Raw genomic sequence first — 18,996 nt, 5'->3', positions numbered from 1 at the left:
TCCTATTCATCCCAAGACATCCATGAATTTAACAATTCATCCAAACGAAAAGGAACTAACATCCTAATCAACAATCCCGCTTGCAGGCCTCTGTCCTTGGAAACTAGGAACTTGAGGAACCTTCGTGAGCTCAAACCAGGAGTTCTAGGCAGGACACCAAGTATAGGAGAGGCTAGATGTCCATGTGTTCTAGGAGTCCTAAGAAATCTGAGTACAGCCAGGTGAGCCTGGGGAGCTAGATAGTGTACATTTCCCCAGCAAAAAAATGAATAAGCTTCCTTCGGCTCCTCAAGCACAGGCAGTCAGCAGACCCAGCCTGCCCTTGAAATCTCGTTGTTTCCAACCTTTTCCCCAGTCAAACCTGCACCCAGGTGCAGTAGCCCAGCCTAGGTCAGCACAGCACCTCCATGTCACCTTCCCGATCTCCCAATAAGCCCAAGTCAGCTCCCTCCGCGCAGGACCCGCCACCGTGCACAGTCTCTCAGATCTGCAGGAAACCGCTGCTCCCTCCACCAATCTCCATGTCAGATATCCAAGCCCAGCGCTGAGCAGGACACTTGTCTAACTTTGGGGAGAAGCAAAGTTTGAATAAGGAATGCGGAAGCTTGGTACCCTCAGCCCTTTCGTGTAAGGTCACACGACCCGGGACTACATTTCCCACAAGTCAGTGCGAAGGACTTCCAGAAACTCACAGACCGGGATTTGAAGGAAACAGGCTTCAGCACTGGGACAGCCACAGGGATGCTGGCTGTTTTAAGTACTGCGGTAGCAGCATCCAGTCTTAGCCTGTGAGTGGCATTTTTCACAGTAATGTTTAATCACATTTCTTAGTTCTTTTTGCTAAGACGTTGTGATTTTAAAGCCCCGATCTACTTATATAATCTTAAAAGAGCAAGAAAATTCAGATTGATCTGCTTCACTTAAAAATAAGGAACCAGGAAGCTAAGGAGGTCTGAACATTATCTCTTTAAGATGCTAATTGAAACCGTCCTTGGTTACTCTGCCTATCTGGAGCTTAAGACAGAAGAATCTGAAATCAAGGCTGGTCCCAACAGGTGTTCAAGCACATGTTTTTTCCTTTGCAACTCTCGCAAGAGGAGGGGCAGAGCCCCTGGGATCACATTGGTGTGTGTACTGACTCTTGGTTCACTGTGCATTACAGGATATTTCCCTCTGCTTTAGGTTTCATGTTCCTTATTGAATTACTGTCTCTCCTCTGATCCCGTCAGTGTTCATATTTGACACTATTTGAACATCAACGGTATCTGCCTTGAACTTCCCTCACTTCTCCTGAGCAGAACGCTGAGATGATTTCTCCTTGAATACGAAGGTGTCAGAAATATGTTCACAGGACGGTCAAATGAGCTCATTGTAGTAAGGAAGCTGCATTGGAGCCGTGGAGTACTGAGAATGCCCACATCTTCATAGGAATGTTCATTCCTGTGCAGCTCCTGCTTGAGACAAAGATACAAACCCCACCACAAGGAAGGTTTCATGCTGCCACGATGCACACTGCTTCACAAGGAAGCTGTTTCTATTGCAGGCAGTGTGTTCAGTGACACAGGACAGCCTCCTCAACTTAGACAAACTAGAGTCAACGAGAACTGTAGCAACCTGGACCCTTGATGGGCAAGTCTGTTAAGAATGAGGTCATGACTGCTCTGTCCTCCTGAATGCGGCAGTGAAGGACATTGTCAGCAAACTTAAGGACTTAGCATTTCTGAGCATGGCTAGGCTTCCAATATGTGTGTATGTGCACATGTATGTTCGTGTCTGTTACATGGAAAGCTAAGAAGGTGCTCATTCATATGAGGAGTGCTGATCCTTGAGGCTACAGTGTTCATTCCCAACTCTTCTGCTCTTTCTAGTGGAATTGTTCAGGAGGAGGAGATACCATATTATAGGCAAAACTGAACCTGCAGGATCTTGGAGTAAGCCCCATTCAGCAGATATTAGCGACCTAGGCATTCTTATGGAAAAGTCTAACAGAGCGGTTTCTTGGGTCTAAAATATTTGTTTAGACCATGTTGTTGGTTTTAATGTTATCACCTATAACATTTATATATCTTGACCATTTAATTTCCTCCCATTGAAACATTCTGCATTAGGCATGATGTTTAAAAAAGTTACTCCAAACCCTTTGCTTACAGGCTAAAGAGATGGCTCAGTAGTTGAGAGTATTTAATGTTTTACAGAGGATCTGGGTTTGTGTTCCAACATGATTATAGTGGCTCACAGCATACAGAGCAGCAGTTCCACTGGATCAGACTCCTTATTCTTATGTACAAAAGATGCATAAGTGCATGTGTGTGCGCATACACACAGACATATACAAACACGGCATGCATTCATGCATACATACATGCACACAAATACTCATAAATTAAAATAAAAGTTTATGATTACAATTTTTGAGCTGAGTGTTACGTGCAGTCAATCCCAGGAGTAAAAGGCAGAGAGAATTGGATCTCTGAGTTGGAAGGCAGCCTACTCTACAGATTGAAGTCTATGAATGCCAGGACTGCACAGAGAACCCTGTCTCAAAAACAAAACAACAAACAATCAAGAAACAAAACAAAAAGCCCCAAACAAAATGAACAACAACAAAACTAAGCAACATTTTTTTTTTAAATCTCAGGTTTGAACTTCAGAAAAAGAATTGATATTTGAAGGCAATATTATTTTCTTGCTGTTTAACTATGTATGCAAAACAAATGGTTAAATATCTGCCAGTTGCCATTTACAAAAATACATTCTTTCATCAGTGATAAGCAAAAATTCAGTGAAACAGACTCTTTGCTAGTACAGTTTTCAAGACCCCCATGTCCACCACACTGAGCCTGTACTACCTCCCCAGACATACTACATGCCCCTTCATTACTGCCTCCCTCAGAGGGAGGCACAGGAGCTGTGTAGATAGTTCCACAGCTTCTCTGAAGACATACCATGCTTTGTCAGGAGGCCATATAGCAAATGGTGACTTTATAGAAAATTGACCACTGAACTTTATAATATATCTACATACTTCCATCATTCATCTCCACAAAAATAAAGGTGTACTTGAAGTTTTTAATAAAAATAATAGGCCTCTGTATCATTTTTTGGGAGTTAGGGCCAGCACAGGAAATATCTGGCATTTTACAGTTGTGTTTGGTTTTACTTTAGGACTCAGCTCTATCTAGTCTTTGTTTCTTGGTTAGCTGAGAATTCTTGGGTATGGGTTCCTTCTCATGGAGGTGACCTTAAGTCAGATCAGATATTGGGTGGCTACTCCCACAGGCCTGTGCCCCCATTGCCATAGCATATTTTGATGGCAGGATAGATTGTAGGTCAGAGGTTTTCTGGCTTGGTTGGTTTCCACATTTCTCTTTTGAGAGTTTTCAGAGTACCTTTCCACGCCAAAGAGACTAGACTGTAAGGATAAAGGCTCCATGTAGGCACCAGCTCCATTTCTTCATGTGCAATAAGTTGTACAGATTGCCTGAAGTCTGCTTGCTATCTTTTACGAGAAGACTCATATACCCCAAAATGATGTTTGTAATCCCTCTCTCCAAATTATTCCTGATTGGCTGAATAAAGGCCTACATGCCTGGGCAGGGAAGAAATGAGGTAGGCATGGCACAAGTGTTTGGGCTTGAAGGAGAGAAGGATCACAGGAAAGGGGAAAATGGAGAGACAGGAGAAGAAGGAAGCAGTCTCATCAGGGGATAGGTAAAGAACTACATGGGCCAGGAGGAGGAACGGCATGGATAAAGGAGGACCAAATGGAAAGCATGTGCAAGTATTTATGGAGATATTGGACAGGAAGTAGCCCAGATAAAAATGATTAGAGCAAAAGGCATGGGATGTTGGGTGAGTTGTAACAAGGTAGATTAGGGGGTAATATCTGCCCAGCCCCAGTGAAAATAGGTTTATTTACATACAACAGTTGTCCGTATCTTTTATTCATATAGTAGCAAGTTAATAATAACTGCCATAATGATTACAGGCTTTTAATAATAAACATTATTAGCAATTTATATAAACTACAACATAGATATTACTTAAACTTGACATTATTCTGAAATATCTTGTTTTCTTCAACTATGGTAATTGAAAGTTTTGTTGGGCATAGTTGCCTAGGCTGGCATCTGTGCTCTCTTAGAGACTGCAGGACAACTGTACAGGACCTTCTGGATTTTAGAGTTTTCATTGAGAAGTCACATGTAATTCTAATAGGTCAGTGTTTGTGTGTTACTTGGTCTTTTCCAATTTCAGCTTTTAATATTCTTTGTTTTGTCTGTATGTTTAGTGTTTTGATCATTAGGTGGCTGGAGGACTTTCTTTTCTGGTCCAGTCTATGTAGTGTTTGGTAAGTTTCTTATATCTTTAGAGACATCTCTTTTTTAGGTTAGGAAAATTTTCGAGTATGGCTTTGTTGAAAATAATTTCTGGGCCTTTGAGATATTTCTGGGATTCTGCCTTTATTTTTAATTCTTATTATTCTTAGAGTTGGTCTTTTCATATTGTCACAGATTTCATGTATGTTTTGTGCAGGAAATTTTTAGATTTTCTCTGACAGACCTATTTTTTCTATCATTTCTTCAATGCTAGAGATACACTCTTATATCTCTTGTATTCACCTGGTGATGCTCTCCTCTGTAGTTTCTGTGTGATTACCTACATGTTCCCCAGAATTCCTTCAGTTTGTGTTTTCTGGCACAGCCATATCCACAGAAAATGGTAAGAGTCATGAAGCCAGCATAGCTGCTTGACACAATTCCAGCAAAGCTGAGTGAATTGCTGCAATCACTGTTATTCTATATCTTACTTTTGGTTTTTCATCGTTGTGTGTGTTGTATTCTTAGGGACTTTCTGCATTATGATTCCTTTTATGTATTTTCCTGAAAAAAAAAGTCTTAACTTTTAAAGGAAAATCATAAAATTAATTTTATCTGGCCACTATTTGCAAGTCATTTGTGGAGCTCATTAAGCCCAGATAAGTACATAGATTGATGAGGCTATTACTCCAGGAATCTTTTTGGGGTATCTGCCCTTGAGGAAACTCAAACAGTATAATTGGTGCAGAGTAAACAGAGACTATAGACAAACTCTGATTGGCAAGGATAATAGGTTTTTCATTCAAGGTCGCTCTCTCTCTCTCTCTCTCTCTCTTTTTAAATATCATAGAGCTCCCTGCAAATGTAAAGATAGGGGGTTCATACAGGCTATACTCCTAGAGGAATAAAACTCAGTTAATAAGATAGATTGACTAAAATAAACTTTTCCTCTTTATAGTGTAGATAATGAAACATATAATAAAATAAGTTAGGTATTAGTATTTTCTATTTATAAAAAGACCAGCTTATGAAACCTTACCCAAAAGGGCAAAGAGGATAGACATTGGAAGTAGGAGAAGAGAAGGAACAAGGCAAGAGCCTTCCACAGGGGCCCTCTGAAAGACTCTATCCATCAGGGTATGGAAGGAGATACTCAAACTTTGGGCAGAGTGCAGGAAACCTTGTGGAAGAAGAGAGAGATAGAAAGACCTGGAGGGGATAGGAGCTCCACAAGGAAACCAACAAAGCCAAAGAACCTCAGCCCAGAGGGGTCCTGCAGAGACTGATACTCCAACCAAGAACCATGCATAGAGAGGACTTAGAACCTCTGCTCACCCCATTGGCTGCTCAGTTTCCAAGTGGGTTCCCTAGTAGGGGGGTGCTGACATAAACTCAGTGGCTGGCTCTCTGATCACCTCCACCTGTGGGGGCCAGCCTTACCAGGCCACAGAGGAAGACAATGCAGCCAGCCTTGATGAGACCTGATAGGCTAGGGTCAGATGGAAGGGGAGGAGGACCTCCCCTATTAGTGGACTAGGGAAGGAGCGTAGGGGGAGAAGAAGGAGGGTGGGTGGGGCTGGGAGGAGATGAGGGAGGGGGACACAGGCAGGATACAAAGTGAATAAATTGTAATAAAAAAAGAGCAGCTCACATATTTTCTGTTTGTATGGAGTAGCTTTTGTAATGTTATGGGACATATTAAATAATGACGATTAGGCATGCAACAGATCTTCTATGAAAATGGTTTATTAGGTAGATATGAAGAGAGAGAGAAAAGGGGGGAGCAGGACATAACAGGAGGAAAGAGAGAGAGAGGGAAAGAGAGAGGAGGGCACCCTGATAGAGAAAGGGGAGAAGGCCAAGAGGCCAAGAGAGAAGAGGCCAGGAGCAAGAGAGACCAAGAGAGGGATCACATGACTAACTGGTCCCTTTAAGGGGCAAATTAACCAATCCTTCCAGGTGTGACCACCTGGCTGGTGACACATGATGACATCATAGGTTACTAGGCAACCCAGAAACAGGTTTGGTTCCAAAATCCTAGTACCTTTAAACTACGAACACTTATAATAAACGTGTTTGCATTGGAGTAGACATTCTTTAGATTCTTTAAATTGGAGTTATAGGGCTAATAATGATAAAATCTGTTCTGTTTGTATTTTCTGACTGTAATTGAACTTGTAACCCTGGACAAGTACTGAAATATCAGATACATAATCTGTACCAGCTGGATAATCATCACTCTGTCTTTGTTCTGTGTAATCTGTAAATAAAGAAGCACCTGAAGGCTAGCAAGTCAGAACTGAGAGACTCCCTTGGCCATCATGGCTGACTCCCACCCTCCCCTCACTGCCACCATATCTACTTTGCAGGCAGCCACTGTCAGCGACTCTCTGGCCCTTGGCTGGGAAGGGCCCCTGGCAGTTTTCTTTTGTTTCTATTTTTAGTTTCAGGTCTTGAAAGGTTTATTTGTTTCCTTCATTTTTTTGTTTTTTCTTGGCTTTTTTTAGGGGATCTATTCATTTTCTCCACTTGTCTTTTCCTTGATATTTTAAAAGGGAGTTATCCACTTTCTTTTTAAGCCTCTCTCTTTTTCATAAAGTTTCATTTAATGTCTTTTCCCCCCCATGCTTCTGTGCACTGGAATATTCAGACCTTGCTGTAGCAGGATATCTGGGCTCTGGTGGTGGTGTATTGCTTTGGCTGTTGTGTTTTTACACTGGTGTCTACCATCTGGGCTTGGGGTGATTATACGTCTAGGTGCTGATGTTTGAATTTGACTTTGTTAGATGGGTTTTTTGTCCACTGGTTTCTCTTTCCTTCTCTGGTTTTTCTGGTCCTTGTGGGCTGTGGTTAAGCAGGAAGTGTCCACTGAGTTTGGGCTAGGCTTGTGGCCGCCAACACGGCCTGTCGTCAAGCAGATCTCCACCCATGTTAGGGGCTGGAACGCGGCAAATAGGGAGGGAAAGGGGACTTGGGATAGGGTGGGAAGACACCCAGAGAATGGAGAAAGTCTGTGGGTGTCTGCCTACATAGCGTTCTGGTGGCTTGGTAGCCTCTGGTTGAGCAGTGGGTATCTACTGTGGATCGAGGCTCTGACACAGGGACTAAGAAGAGGGGTGGGTGTTCAGAGCAGATGAACAGGCACCAAGAGAGTGGGAGAGGTCCACTTGCAGGCCACTTACCTGGAGTTTTGATGGCCAGCATGGCCTCTGGTTGAGCAGCGGGTCTCTGAGTCAGGGGCTTGGGCAAGGGGAAGAGGAGGGAAGGGGAGGTGCCAAGAGAGTTGGGTGGTGTCTGTGGAGGCACTTGGATTTCTGGCAGCCAGCACGGCCTCTTGTTGGGTAGGCATCTCCACTTGAGTTGTGGACTGGGTCACAGACTTTCCTGTATTTCTTTAAAGGATTTATTAATTTCTTCTTTAAATACCTCTATAATCTTCATATAGTTTTATGGTCCTTTTCTTGTCTTTCAGCGATGTTGGAATATTCAGGCTTTGCTGTGGTAGGTTAGCTAGTCTTCAGTGGAGATACATTTCTCTTTTTACTATTGTGTTCTTATGCTCATGTCTAAGTGCTCACCGAGATCTGCTAGCCTTTACCTCCCTGAGTGCAGGGATTATAGGTGTGTGCCACAACACCCAGCTTTCGTCCTCATCTCTTAACTACTGTTAAACCGTGATCACTACAGCTGATCTACAGTCTTTAGTAATGACTAAAGGTCTATGTGCTGATTTCTGGGTTTGTCTTTGTTAGGTGGGTGTTTTGTTCCTTTATTTCTGTTTCCTCTTTAGGTTTTTGGAGAGTATGATGGCTGTGTGTTTACTGGTCTGCTCAGGTAGCGTGTTCACAGTGAATGCCCACTGGTGTTGGAGGCTAGAATACATTGACAAATCAGGGAAGGGAGGTTAGGAGGAGATGATCCGCAGTATCTACAAAAGATGTGGATCAAGGGGGAGGTGAGGTTACAGTTGGTGATCTGATGCAGCACTAGGGATGAGATAGAGGGAATGGGTCTAGGGAAACAGAGACGGAGAAGGGAAAGTCTGTGGACAGCCTACCTGGTTTTATTGGCAAGCATGAAAGACTCCTTCTATATGCAAACATTTAACAACAACAAAAATAAATTTCCCAAAGAAGACATTACAGGAAAGAAACATATTACATGTTCCCTGAATTTGTAGAGTTCATGTTGTAAAAATGGCTACATTAATATTCACATAAAAACAAGCATGTGAACCATTGAATTGCAAGGTAAAACCCAGAAATAAATCATTAAGTTAATAAACATGGATTTCTGACAAACAGAAAAACCATATTCTTAGACAGTCCTTTCAACAAACAGTGTTGCAAAAACTGGGTATCCAATAGTGGATAAGTTAATTGTTGCTACTCTGCAGAAAACTTGGTTTGGAATGGAAAGATATTTAACATTGAAAATGTAAAAATGTAACATATTAACTAATATGAAACAGGTATGTACATACAAACACAGAAACTACATATGTGGGATCTACATTGCAAAGCAACAACAGTAGAGGACCATTCACAATATATAAGGTTATACAGATACAACATCTCCTTATACAAACAGATGTGTGTTTAGGTACATAGGTAAAGAGGAGAGGCAAAATGTAACTGTTTGGCTTTCTATGCCTACCCTTGTTCCAAATAATGACAGATTTATTATATTTATTATTAGCTTATGATACTAAAGCTCAGCAGATTCTGAGTTGTTTATCCTAGAAATACTGACCTGGTCTATGTCCTAGCCACGTGGCCCATTACCTGTCCATCCTAGTCTCAATGTTGCTTCTTTATTCATGTTGAGCTGGAAACTTCCTGTGGCCCCTGGTTCTCACTTGATCAGATCCCCTCTTTCAGCCTATAAGTCTGACCTTAACCCTCCAACCCAGCTATTGGCTGTTCAGTTCTTTATTTAACCAATCTGAAGGTGATGGAGAACAATCTTTATGATATACTAAGGCAGGATATGCTTCATAATAATGTCAGTACCAATGTTCATCCTGTAATCAGATCTCTGCTGGCACAGAAATCAGCATTTGAATAATACAAGGATAATCTTTACACAATGCACAGTAACATAACTCCAATGGGACCACTTTTGGAAGAGAGGGGTTAATGTAAAGTTGGCAGAAGGCAGGGAAATTGAGAGAACATAGTAGTATGGGTATACATTAAATATAACATGGATACTTTCGTAATTTTTATTGTTTGGCCTGCAGCTTTGGTAACTGTTCCTGCTGCAATGGTAACATTTGCTCACAAGACCAACTTAAAGGAGAATAGATTTTATTTAGATCATGGTTCAAGGTTACTACCATGGTGTCCTAGTCCATGTTCTATTGCAGTGAAGAGACACCAGGAAAACTCTTAAAAAAGAAAGTATTTCCTGTCCTTTCAGGTCTATTTTCCTCTTCTTCCATAAGGATTCCAACACTCTGCCCAAAGTTTTGCTTTGAGTCTCAGTATCTCCTTTGATATCCTGGTGGGTAGAGTCTTTCAGAGGTCCTCTGTGGAAGGCTCCTGTCCTGTTACTTGTCTTCTCCTACTTCTGATGTCTATCCTGTTTGTCCTTCTGACTGAGGATTAAGCACTTTCCCCAGGGTCCTTCTTGTTGTTTAGCTTCTTTAGGACTATAGATTTTAGTATGTTTATTCTATACTATATGGCTAATATCCACTTCTAAGTGACTATATATCATATGTGTCTTTCTGCTTCTGGGTTACCTCACTCAGGATGATCTTTTCTAGTTCCCACCATGTGCCTGCACATTTCATGATTTCCTTGTTTTAAATTTTGCTGAGTAGTATTCCATTGTGTAAATGTACCACACTTTCTGTATCCATTCCTCCACTGAGGGACATCTAGGCTGTTTTTAGATTCTGGTTATTACAAATAAATCTGCTATGAACATAGTTGAGCAAATGTCCTTATAGAAGAACAACAGAGCCAAAATACCTGAACCCAGAGGGCCTGCAGAAATTGATAATCCAACCAATGACCATGCATGGAGAGGACCTAGACCTCCTGTTTAAAGGAAGCCCACTGGCTGCTCAATTTCCAAGTGGGTTCCCTAGTAAGGGGCACCGGGGCTGTCTCTGACATGAACTCAGTGGCCAGCTCTTTGATCACCTCCCCTTGTGGGGTGTAGCCTTGCCAGGCCACAGAGGAAGATAATGCAACCAGCCTTGATGATACCTGATAAGCTAGTGTCAGATAGAAGAGGATGAAGTCCTACCCTATCAGGGGACTAGGGAAAGGGCATAGGGAGAGAATAGGAAGGATGGGTAGGACTGGGAGGAGATGAGGGGGGGTTTGCAGCGGGGATAAAAAGTGAATAAATTGCAGTAAATAAATATATACATAAAATTAAAAGAGAAAATAAAAACATTTGCTCAATTAAAAAATTTAAAAAATAAGTTAAAAAAAGAAAGCATTTAATTTGGGTTTGCTTACAGTATTAAGAGGTTTAGTACATTATGGCAGGGAGATCTGTGGCACACATGGTGCTGGAGAAGTTGATGAAAGTTCACCACCTGGATAATGGGCAGCATGAAGAACAAGACACTGGGCCTGGCTTGGCTTTTGAGACCTCAAAGTCCACCCATAGAGACACAGTTCCTCCAAAAAGGCCATACCTCTTAATCTTTCAACTAGTGCCACTCCCTGATGATTAGGCATTAAAAGCTATAGTCTTATGGCAGCTATTCTTATTCTAAAAACTACATTTCACTCCCTGGCTCCCATAGCCTGTAGCCATATCATAATGTAAAAATGCATTCAGTTCAACTTCTAAAGTGTCCATAGTGTATCACAGTGTCAAAAGTGGTGCTGGAGAAGTAGCTCAGAGCTCTACATCTGGATTTGTAGGGAGCAGGAAGAGTTGAGAAACTGGGCCTGGATTTGGTTTTTGAAACTTAAAAGTACCACCCCATCCCCAACTTCCTTCATCAAGGCTACACCTCATAATCATTTTCCAGTACTGCTACTACCTGATGACTAAACATTCAGATCTATGAGCCCTTGGGGGCAATTGTTATTCTAACCACCACAGATGGTGAGAAAGTTAAGACAACAGGAGTGAGAATCAGCTGGTCATATTCAATCCACAGTCAGGAAGCAGAAGGAAATAGATGAATGGTTGCTCTTAGCATGTTCTCTCTTTCTAATGCTATGCTCGATCTCAGTCAAACCACTGCAAATAAATTACCAGAGGCTTGTCTCTCGCTGGATTCTACATCTCATTGTGTTAACAACGGAGACTTCTGCATTACATCTTCACTCTTTGCATGCATGAATACAAAATTTAAAAATATATTTGAAATTTGAGTGTGCATATTATGTATGTATGTATGTACCCAAGAATGGAGGTCAGAGGTAATTCCTCCTTTCTATTTTGTCTGTCCTGGGGATACAAATAAGGTTGTAGGTCTTGTTGGCAATCTAGTTTTCTCCTAAAGCCATAGTGTTGGCTCCAGCTGCATAACTTTATAACGTAACATTTCTTCCCTCTTCCCCAACCTTACACTCATCTCACTAGTAAAATCGGATCCTACAGCAAAGGTCTACAAAGTACTTGATTCCCGGAGTTTAAAGACCCCAGTCCACGTTTCATGTGAGACTCAGGGCAATCTCTTACCTGTGAGTCCCTACGGCAGGAGAACAGGCGACTACCTCCACCACACCCTGGCAAAGAACAATATTCCTACTCTTAAGATGGAGAAATGGCACAGCAAGGAAGGGTCAGACCAAACTCTGAGAGACAAACACACAATCTGACAGCTCCACTTTCGACAACTGGTAATTCTGCTGCCACTGGGTTGACTCCAAACAACTTATGTGGCCCCACCCTTCCAGCTTCACCTGAAAGATAACTAGCCTCTCTACTAGGCATGCTCCACCAATTGCTTGTAGCTTACCTTAATAGATCCTGTACTTCCATCCTTCATAAAACTGGCACCTCCAATAGCCTAGGTAATGTAATCTTTTGGTTTCATGGCAAATCGATACCCTCAGTGTTCAGTGATCTGCATGATTTTGAGATACATAACTTGTTTCTTCCCAGCACGTTAAATGTCACTTTAATTCCAGACATTGGCTCACATTTTCCACTACTCCATACCAGCAATATTATCTCTTAATCTAGTTCCCTCTAGTCCATATAAGGGATGATGGAGGACTTTGCTACACTCTTGCCTTCACATAATCTTTTCTGCTATAGGAATCTGTCATTATGAAGTGAGTATGCTGAAAAAGTTACTTCCATCTTCCTATGTAGGTCTCTAAATACTATGAATTCACTCATAGTTCATCATGGAATGAATTTAAAGTCATTCAACATTATTTGTATCTCTAGGTTTTCTGAACAAAAGAAATGTCCTGATTTGATGGTGTATCAAGTAACCTATCATTGGTGTTTGTAATAGTTTCTTAAATACTAGTTTTCCGTGTTTTGATTTGAGTTTCCTTTGTTTTACAGGATTCATAGTATGACCTTTTTGGTGTTCAATTGCTCATAAATATTAAAGTCTTTTTAATCAATCTTTGTAACTGCCCCCCCATGTGAACATTCTAGGGCAAAGTTGACATTGAAGAAACCTCAAAGCTTTGTGGCATTGTCTGCAGTATGGAGGCTCCTATGTTAACTAAGGCATAAATAAAATGTGAAGTCTTGCAACATTCTTTATTCGGTTTGATTTCTATTGCCATAAGTGTCATGAACAAAATCTAAGAAAAATGGAATTATGCCAGTTCATTGGTTGCATGTCATCATCCATGGAAGCCAAGCCAAAGAGAGCACAGCAGGAATCTAGAGGCAGTAGGTGAAGTAGAAACCATGGAGGAATGCGGCTGTCTTCACGCTGGCTTGGGGTTAGCCAGCATTTTCATATACCCAGGACCAGCTGGTCAAGAGTGGCACATGCAATATACACTGCCATCACCCAGTGGTCTAGATTCTCCTACATCAATTAGTTTCTAAAAATGACCCAGAGACATGCCCCATGAGCCAAACAGATCCAGTCATCTACCCAATTGGAACTTTCACATATTGCTTCTCTATGTGAAGTTGAAAGCAGGAGCAGTACAGGACATCAGAATTTGCAGAATTTATCAAGAAATATTCTTTGGTGTTAATGAAGATTAGAAATATCATTGAAAACTCTTCTGCATTATTTGGGTATATGGAGTTTCGCACTAGTATGAAGACTCAGAAAATGCTTCTGAATAAAGACTCAGAAAACACTTCTGACATGAAAGTCAGGTAAAAGTTTTGTCATAATCTTAGATCTGTAGTGCATGTACCAGTTTAAGTCCTATCATATGGATACAGGCATGAAGAGCAGCTAAATGCCTGGCCATATTGTACATTTGCAGAGTCTTGTGTGTGCGACTTCTTTGATATACAGCAAGGTCTGACTGAAAAATAAAATGTTCTTAACACCCTACAGAATTAATACGGTTGCTGCTCAGTATGAATACTTTCATTTGTTTAGGGCAATAGTTCTCGACCTATGGGTCACAACTTCTTTGGGAGTCAAATGACCTTTTCACAGGAGCCACCTAAGACCAGAAAACAGCTATTTACATTATGACTCATTATAGTAGCAAAGTGTTATGTTATGAAGGAGCAATGAAAATACTTAGGTGGTTGAGGAACATGCGGAACTGTATTATAGGGTTGCAGAAGGCTAAGAATTGCTGGTTTCTGTGTGAGGAGTTTTGAATAGCATTGTCACACCATTCACAGTTATGGTATTCCTTGCTGAGATAAATTCTAAGGAGGTCAGAAAAAGTTGACTGAATGGCAAAGTACATCATCACATTCTTCACACGTGTATGGCTTCCTTCTACTATGGACTCCTTTGTTCTGTGTAAGGATTGAATTATTTCAAAGGCTTTACCACATTACCCATATTGGTAGGCCTTCTATTCAGAATTTTCTTAAAGGACTGAATAAGTGCAAAACATTTCATGAAAAATTTCAAATTTGTACTATTTCATTTTAGTTTGAACTACCTTGTATTTAAACTATCAAGTGTTCTATACTTGTGTGGTTTCTCTCCAGAATGAATTCTCTGATGCTTCTTAAGGTTTTTAGTACAGTAGAACAGTTTGCCACATGCTTCACATTTGTAAGGTTTCTCCCCAGTGTGAGCTAATTTGTGTTGCGAAAGGTCCGAATGAAAAGAGAAGGCTTTTCCACATTGTTCACACTTGTAGGCTTTCTCTCCAGAATGGATTCTTTGATGATTCTTAAGGTTTTTAGTATTTTTTAACAGTTTGCCACATTCTTCACATTTGTAAGGTTTCTCTTCAGTGTGAGTTAATTTGTGCCGAGCGAGGTATGACTTTTTACAGAAAGTTTTTGTACATTCCCCACACTTGTAGGGTTTCTCTCCTGTATGAATTTTCTTATGGTCAGAAAGCAGTGATGGAAAACAGAAGGCCTTGCCACATACTTCACACTTGTAGGGTTTCTCATTTGTATGAATTCCTTTGTGTTTAGAAAGTAATGATGGAGCACGGAAGGCCTTGCCACATAAATCACACTTGCAGGGTCTCTCATCTGTATGAATTCTCTTGTGCATAGAAAGTAATGATGGAGCACGGAAGGCCTTGCCACATACCTCACACTTGAAGGGTTTCTCTCCTGTATGAATTCTCTTGTGATTAGAAAGTAAAGATGGAATATGGAAGGCCTTACCACAATCTTCGCATATGTAGGGTTTCTCATCTGTATGAATTCTCTTGTGTTTAGAAAGTAATGATGGCTCATGGAAGGCTTTGCCACATACTTCACACTTGAAGGGTTTCTCTCCTGTATGAATTCTCTTGTGAACAGAAAGTAATGATGGAATATGGAAGGCCTTACCACAATCTTCACATATGTAGGGTTTCTCATCTGCATGAATTCTTTTGTGTTTAGAAAGTAATGATGGAGCATGGAAGGCCTTGCCACATATTTCACACTTGAAGGGTTTCTCTCCTGTATGAATTGTCTTATGTTCAGAAAGCAGTGATGGAAAACAGAAGGCCTTGCCACACACTTCACACTTGTAGGGTTTCTCTCCTGTATGAATTCTCTTGTGCATAGAAAGTAATGGTGATGTATGGAAGGCCTTGCCACACACATCACACTTGAAAGGTTTCTCTCCTGTATGAATTCTCTTGTGTACAGAAAGTAGTGATGGAAAACGAAAGGCCTTACTACATTCTTCGCACTTATAGGGCTTCATTCTTAAATTAATTCTCTGGTGGTTAATAGCTTTTGAGTTCCAATGAACAGCTTTGCCTGTACAGTGTTTGTTTCCTGGTGAGTAAATGTTGAGAAATGAATGAAAGCTGAGCAAAATTCTTTATATTTACATTTGTTTTTAAAAACAAAGTCATTTACTCATACTTGTATTTTTCTATATAAATGATAAACTACATTCAAAAAACACAATAGATAGAAATCAGATAATCTTGCAGTGAAAGATGAAGACCATGACAACATAGAACATAGAAAGAAAGGAATATTGATCAAAGACAAAAATGTAAGGAAGACATAACATCAACAATTAAGAAAACACTGAAGAGTATTATTTTAATCTAAATGAGCTCCTTAAACAAATATAGAAAACTTATGACTAGTTAAACATGAAATATAAAAGTCGTCAAACTTGGAAGACAGGTGTTTTAGAACTTATATATGCCCTAAGTACAGACTTTTAGTTTTATAAAGTATGAAATTTAGACTGCATAACATGAAGACTGTATATAATGGTAATAAATAATATATTTCAGTGATATAAGACAGGAGAATTTATGCATACTTAATGAAGAAATAAATATCCAGTAATCAATTTACAAAAAATAAATCAAGTTCACCTAAAAAAAGTACAGAACTTAGGCAGTTACTGTAACACAAGCTGACTTCATGGGAGGAGAAAAAGTTTAGAAGACTTGGTGTGTCATAAACATCTGAGAAATGTAGTCTTTTGACAGCAAAACACAGAAAAGGAGATATTTAAAAAATATTTTCCACTAGAAGAATGTTGATGATAGAGCCCCGGCTTTCTATTGGATCTTCTGAAATCCTACTCTGTACTCTGACCCCCTCATTCCTACATACCTTGATATATTGTGGTAGCTTCTACTTGTCTCTTCATATCTGAAAGCTCTTGCCTTTGTTCCAGAAATGTGACCAGGTATGGCTTAGAAGAAGCAAGACCTGTATATGGGGGAAGGGAATCACATTGTTAGTAGGTTCTCCTGGGAAATAACATTTCTTGTCCAGGATTGTATGCATAAGGAAGGAGAAGATACAATAAAGAAGAGTAGAGGATTAGTTCTTCATGTGTTTTCTGATGAACACATCAAAATGCTTAGGTGGAATTTAGGATTTGCAGGTCATGAACCTCACAACCTTCAGTTACAAGGAAATTATCTTTATGTGTATGTCCCTTGCTCATGCCACTTACTTTATAACATTATCACCAATATAAAGGATACTTCTAAAGGAGGGAGGGTTAGGAACACAAGAAGAAATAAAATCATTCTAAGGTATATAAATACTCTCCTTAATTTTCCTTAAAAGTACTCAGTGAACCTCATTGTTGGAAGCACAAGCTCCCATGAGATATTATACAAAGAAAAAAGTTTTATAATTACGGTGAATTAAAAATTCACCATGAAAGTATTTCTTACCCAAGAACTCAAGGTTGCTGAAATTTTCCAACATCACATCCCTGTACAAATTCCATTGAGCAGGACCTAGGCATTCCCACTCCTCTGCAGAGAAATAAATGGCCACATCCCAGAATGACAGCAGATCCTGAAATAAAAAGGAATGAATACTATACATAAACTAATTACAACCACCACCAATAACATAAATACCAAGAGCCATCATTTACTTCTGTATGAAATTTCTAAGGTTCACCCAGAGGAGAGCTGGAAAGTGCTCCTAAAATACTTGTAATATGGTGCTGGGATTTTAGAAGGACTCATCATTGTCAAGGAAAGTGGATGGCAGAACATACTAGAAACTCCTATGGATATTGTAGTTTTAAGAACCATAAAATGGAGTAAGTGCATCTACAAAACAGTATTTGTGGATGAAGAGACAGCTCAGCAGTTATGAGGACTGGTTGCTCTTCCAGAGGACCGGGGATTGATTTTCAGCAGCCACATCACTGCTCACAACTGTCTATAACTCCAGTTAGAGACAACCAGACAATGTCTTAGATATGCAGGCTGGCAAAACACTCATAAACAAAAAATAAATGAATAGCAAAATTTTGGAGAAAATACTTTAGAATCCCAGGTTTATATTACAATATAGCACGCACAATGTAAATTTCTCACAGGAGAGAGCAATGGTCATGGAGAAGGTACTTCTCAACATATTATATAATATCATAAATGAGAAAAAAAATGAAGATGCAGATCTGATGCATTACCACTAGGCTCAGGTCTGGCTTCCTGAACATGTACAGAATGATGACAGAGATGGTGCACCAAGGGACAAGAGTTTGAGCAGCCAAGGGGTAGAACAATAACAAATGAAGAATTTGTAGACAAAACAAGATCACAACTATTAAGCTAGTTCATAATTTATAATTTGGAAATTCAGAATGATGTTAGTTACTGTTGGGAGCTACACTGACTAAGACTTTCTCAGAGGCCCTGATGAAGGGACTAAGGGAATAGAAGGCATAGCTTACAGAAAGGCATTAGAGGAATCAGAATTGTTAAACATGCTGGCATTGTTTTTGCAAGGGAAGAAAATGACCAATCTCTTTTCATTTGGAAGCCTGCAGTAGATGCTGTCTAACAAACTGCTGATCTTTTGCTCTTCTATAGATTAGCGTTCACCTGAACCCCTCCCCCCCACAAATCCTGAGCATTGTTTAGGTCCTAATCCTGAGCTTTGTCTCTCAGTGAATAAAACTCGTCCTATGAAAGAGGTCCGAAGTACTTTGCATTCTTGTCTAATAAAATCCATATTAATGCTTATAACAAACCTTCCACTTAGGCCCTTATCCTGAACACTGTTTCTCTGTGAATAAGAACCCTGTCTTATGGTAAGTCAGAGGTGCTTCCCTAAAGACATGTACATTGCAAGGGAATTTCAATGTCAAACCTTTGTTGTGATAACTGTCTCATGGAAACCTTTTCTAATAGATTTCCTGTGTTTAAATGTGTAAGAAAAATAAATTGCTTGGTCAGACTCAAGACGTTTTTGACCCAGCAACTAACTAAAGTCATTCTGACCGGAGTTTCATTTATCATTTCACCTGGATCATTTTCTTGTCTGCCATGATGCTTGCAGGAACCCTAACATCTGATAAATAAACTTAGTGCTTGGTCCTTGGAGAAGGTAAGAAAGCTTTTTTTTTAAGTACAAGTCAGGGATAAACTAACTTAAAAGGGTTCATGGCCTTAACTAAGAGAGTGGAATTATATAGGTTCTTGTCAGTACGTACTCTGAGATAAAGCATTCTATACAATTATTGAAATAATCATTAAGATCTGAAGGAACAGCCAGGTGGTGGTGGCACACGCCTTTGATCCTAGCACTTGGCAGAGGCAGGCTATCTCTAAGTTTTAGGCCAGCCTAGTCTACAGAGTGAGTTCCAGGACAGCCAAGGCTACACAGAGAAAGCCTGTCT

The 18,996-nt window shown here is 40.2% G+C and overlaps 2 protein-coding genes across 2 annotated transcripts in view; both read right to left on the bottom strand.

The window, feature by feature from the left end:
* The window catches only part of LOC129676293 (zinc finger protein 728-like), a 70,534-nt gene that overhangs the window by 19,532 nt on the left and 32,006 nt on the right, over positions 1 to 18,996 (bottom strand). The window contains 1 exon segment of the mRNA XM_055606633.1: positions 14,387 to 15,570. Within this exon segment, the coding sequence (XP_055462608.1) occupies positions 14,387 to 15,570 (1,184 nt within the window).
* LOC129676292 (zinc finger protein 728-like) overlaps positions 16,447 to 18,996 on the bottom strand; it is a 15,690-nt gene continuing 13,140 nt past the window's right edge. The window contains exons 2-3 of the mRNA XM_055606632.1: positions 17,030 to 17,156; positions 16,447 to 16,553 (exon numbers count right to left, since the gene is read on the bottom strand). Of these exons, the coding sequence (XP_055462607.1) occupies positions 16,447 to 16,553; positions 17,030 to 17,156 (234 nt within the window). The remainder of the gene's footprint in view (positions 16,554 to 17,029; positions 17,157 to 18,996) is intronic.

Source organism: Psammomys obesus, unplaced genomic scaffold (genome assembly GCF_907164565.1).
Source record: "Psammomys obesus unplaced genomic scaffold, mPsaObe1.curated_primary_1811, whole genome shotgun sequence".
Lineage (NCBI taxonomy): Eukaryota > Metazoa > Chordata > Mammalia > Rodentia > Muridae > Psammomys > Psammomys obesus.
This window is presented reverse-complemented; position numbering and strand designations above follow the sequence as displayed.